The 4298-nt window shown below is 44.2% G+C and overlaps 1 protein-coding gene across 1 annotated transcript in view; it reads right to left on the bottom strand.

The window, feature by feature from the left end:
- The window catches only part of Mfsd11 (major facilitator superfamily domain containing 11), a 35109-nt gene that overhangs the window by 26427 nt on the left and 4384 nt on the right, over positions 1–4298 (bottom strand). The window contains exons 3-7 of the mRNA XM_004630215.2: positions 4246–4296; positions 3459–3538; positions 3238–3334; positions 1401–1459; positions 585–729 (exon numbers count right to left, since the gene is read on the bottom strand). Coding sequence (XP_004630272.1) covers positions 585–729; positions 1401–1459; positions 3238–3334; positions 3459–3538; positions 4246–4296 — 432 coding nt within the window. The remainder of the gene's footprint in view (positions 1–584; positions 730–1400; positions 1460–3237; positions 3335–3458; positions 3539–4245; positions 4297–4298) is intronic.

The raw sequence follows: 4298 nt of genomic DNA, 5'->3' as shown, positions 1-4298 counted from the left end.
GTAATTTATAGCACTCCTAGAGACACAGGGCTCCATGCTTGTCTCCCCACTCAAGACTACTGTGAGGAAAACCTCCTGTACAGAGCCAGCCACTGTACGCCAAGAGCCCAGTGGTGACACGTGTTGGTGGCTCTGGCACATGTATCACAGGAAGCTCAGAGCTTCACAGCTGGATCACAGAAACAGGAACTAAAGGCAAAGACTATTTTTTATTTCACTTTATAATCCTGTACCCTTGCCCTGGAAACACTTAATGCATCGAGAAAATGGAGGCCTGGAGACAGAAAGGGGTTTCTCGGTTATTGCTACTGCCCGGGGCCAAGCACACCTTGAGCAAAGGTGGCAACGACCCTTGCTCCCTGCAGACCTTTCACACCCTCCTTTCCTCAGGCAACTTTTCCCTTCTTCCTCCCTCACAGCTTTCCCTTCACCTTGCTTCTCTGCTTGAACACTTCCCTCCTGCCTGCCTGTGGTACTGGCAGACAGAATCAGGTATTAGTTAGGACAAGCAGGCTGGGTCAGCTCTAGGCTAGATCCCTTCAAAGTCTATTTGAACACAAAAAGGAGTATCTCCCATTTCTTACTCGTTGACTTCCAGGTCTTGGTCATCAGAAGATTCATCCTCTCCAAGGACATTTTCAGGATCTGGTTTCCGAATGAGAAAAAACAGAACTGTCCCCACAAGGCTAATCACTGTTAGGGCAATAAACACTGTTCTTCGGTCACTCTCTAGGGAGAAAAAAAGAAAAAAGTAGATAGCACTGACCAAGACAATTCCTGAATAATAATATTATTATTCATTATTACTTGGGGTTTCTTTTCAAGACAGGGTCTCACTGTGTAGTTGAGGCTGACCTTGAGCTCAATATGGAGCCCAAGTTGGCCTGGAACTCACGGCGATGCTCCTGCCCAACTTCAGAGTGCTGGGATTACAGGTGCGTGGCACCACACCCACCCTGAGTTAGTATATGTTGAAGACTGTGTCTATGTGGTAAAACACTACCTCATTAAATTTTCATTTTAATGCATCAGCAAAAATTCAGGGTGAGGAAATAAATAGGCAATTTCCCCTTTGTCTTTTAGCTAGGGGGTTACTAACAAGCCAAAAGAAAAACAGTGCAAGAACCCACTGATCCAATGATGTTCTTTTAATCAAAGAAGTGTACAGACAACAGAATTCACTAGACACTCATGCACAACACACCTTTCTCTCACACCTTGCAATTCCTAATCTAAAAATCTAAAGCCCAATACAATAAACCCAGGAGAAAGCATTCCAAAGGCAAATACCTAGGAGAACATACAATCCCAAAGTTCACCAGAACAATGCCTGAATAAAGCACCAAGGATATTTCTGTGGTACAATGAGCATGCTTTGAACGTACCAGAATAAGACAAACCTGATATGTGGGTTTTCCCATGCCAGGCAAAATATATGTAGAGGTTTCCAAAGAACAAGCTGAGGGGAGAGAAAGGAGGAGAGAGTGTTGGGAAAGTTTTACAATCTTATGTTTTTCAAAAACAATTACGCAGAGCCGGCGAGATAGCTCAGTGGACCGGGTGCCTGCTTTGGCAAGTGCAGGGACTGGGATTCGATCACTGGCACCATATGCCACACTGGCCCTGCCCCCGGGCATGCTGAGCTGGCCACCAAGACCAGGTGTGGTGGCGCATGCCTGTAATCCCAGTGCTGGGAAGGCTGAAAACAGTAGAATCACCGTGAGTCTGAGCTGTGCAGTGAGACCCTATACCAAATACATTTTTTTAAAAATTACTACTCCTAGAGGGCCGGGGAGATGGCTCAGTGGAATAAGCATTTCCCTGGCAAGCGTAAGGGTACAGTTCAATCCCCGGTTCCAAAGAAAAAAAAAACAAAAAATTACTCCTAATATTTGTGGAGAGACAGAATGACAGCAATTTGTAGACTACCTGTCCTAGGTCATTTCAAAGTTTCAATTCCACCCTCTTTCTGAGAAAGTAACTGATCCAGGTGGAACTCAGACTCTCTCCATGTATCAGTAAGCTGATTCAGAGCCACCCGCCCGACACAGGGCCTGACTCACTTTGAGACATGTGATTTAGTTGTACTCTGGAAGTACTAATTCCTTGGAAACAAGCTTATGCTTCTTCTTCTTCTTCTTCTTCTTCTTCTTCTTCTTCTTCTTCTTCTTCTTCTTTTTTTTTGGCAGAACGGGGGATTGAACTCAGGCCCTTGTGCTTGCCAGGCAAGCGCTTATTCTACTGAGCCATCTCCCTGGCCCCCCTTATGCTTCTTTGAAAGTCCTTTGAAGAAGCTATGAAAAAAAATTTAAACTAAATCATTATCTGCATCTAAACAGATATTTTGCATACTCTCCAGGGAAGGAAGCATTCATTTACACTTCCATTTCCTACCCTACAACTCCTGAAAACAGAACATTTTTTCCCAAGCCTTGTTGAAGCCCAAATCCTAGGCAGGATCCATGAAGGTATCTGCAGATTTCTGAAACAGTCATGAGCAGAATGGGTTTTGTTTTCCTTTTAGGAAATATCCAATGTGCAGTACCACTCAGCACTGCTGCAGTTTCAGTTCTAAATTTTATGTTATTGTATTTTATTTTTTATTTTAGTAAGGGTCTACAGGGTCTCACTTCGTAGATCAGACTCGTAGTGACTCTGTTTTCAGCCTCCCAAAGAGCTGGGATTACAGGTGTGCGCCACCATGCCCAGTCTCAACTGCCAGCTCAACGCAGGGCCAGCCCGGCACACACGGGAATGAACCCCGGCTGATGGGTCCGCCTAAGCCGGCGCTTTAATCCGCTCAGCTATTTGGCCAGCCCTGTCCGGCCCTCATTTCTAAGTTTTAATGTATCTTCTGACACCTGTCAGCCAATATAGTTCAGTGGGAAGGATGTGGCTGCTGGAGTCCACACAATGCTGGTTCAAATTGGCTTAGTTACTTTCCTCTGGTCTTTGCTTTCTTGTCTGTAGACGATCTTGTCACCTCACGTGGGGATTCTGTGAAATTAAGTAGACTCCAACAGTCCCTGAAATACAGCAGATGCTCAAAACGTGGAAGTTCGTATTTCTGTTTAGTGATCTTATGTTCTGATGAGGCAGTCTCATGCATCCTAAGTAACTACAGAAGTCTGAATAGTTAGCAAAGGACTGACAACAGGAAAGACCCAAATTTTCAACAGAACAAATACCTAATAAGTGATGGCACCAAAACAAGAAACAGAATCAAAGGATTATTACCTAGACTGTAAGAGTGCCCAGAAAATTCCACTGTTTCTCCCAATAGTGTGCTCGTCTGAATTTATTGTCAGGCAGTTTCCTTGTGCTGTCCAAAGTACTAAAATTCAAACCAGAAGTTTATCAAGGGAACGAAGTCAACTTACTTTAAATACTGAACCCACATGATAGATACCCTCAGATAGGCCTCTGACAAGGAAGCAGGTAGAAATCAAAATGCTCACCGGCAGCTGCAATTCCAATGAAAACAGACGCCGTGTAGAAGGACCAGGAGAAAGGCTGGATAAAAACGGCAATGTACATGCTAAAATATAACAGGTCAGCGTATTACGGTCAAACAATACCTGAAACAGAATGCCAAGTATCTTTCTAGGAATCACTTCTGTGGGCTCTCCTCTTAAAATTCAACCTATAAGTGACTTCCTTGGCTTTGAAAGAAGGGACAAACATGACTTGCCTTTTTTTTTTTTTTTTTTTCTGAGACAGGATCCTACTATGTAGTTCAGACTGACCTCAAACTCACTATGTAGCCCAGGCTGGCCTCGAACTCAAAGCAACCCTTCTGCCTCAGCCTCCCAAGGGCTGGGATTACAGGTGTGTACCACCATGCCTGTCAACTTGCTCATTTTTAACCCTACTATTTCAAATTTGTAAAAATTGTACAGGTGTACAGCAGCCTCTGCCAACAGAGGGCAGCTCTAGAGCGCAGGAGCGTTTTATTATTTCATTTGCATCTCGGTTAGTCAACTTGCTGGATAGAAAGGGAAGGTTCTTTTCAACCACCATGTTATGCAATCTTTGGAGACAATTTATTACGGTAAAACAGAAGCAGACACACACATGCCACCATTTAGGGTGGCCCAGTATCTCTGAGGAACAAGCAGAGAGCCGAAAATACCTCCCTCTGTTCTGTCCGCTTTAAGTCTGCAAGTTCTTGTTAAGTTTTCTCTGCACTTCAAAGATGGCGGGAGGGTTCTAACTTAGTGAGTGGAAGAAAATTGTGCTACTCACCTGTAAAATAAACCACTGGCAAACATGGAGAGTTGAGGGCCCACAATGGCAAC

The sequence above is a fragment of the Octodon degus genome, unplaced genomic scaffold, assembly GCF_000260255.1.
Source record: "Octodon degus isolate 3935 unplaced genomic scaffold, OctDeg1.0 scaffold00033, whole genome shotgun sequence".
NCBI classification, from domain to species: domain Eukaryota; kingdom Metazoa; phylum Chordata; class Mammalia; order Rodentia; family Octodontidae; genus Octodon; species Octodon degus.
The sequence above is the reverse complement of the archived record's forward strand: the minus strand, read 5'-3'. Positions and strand labels throughout refer to the sequence as shown.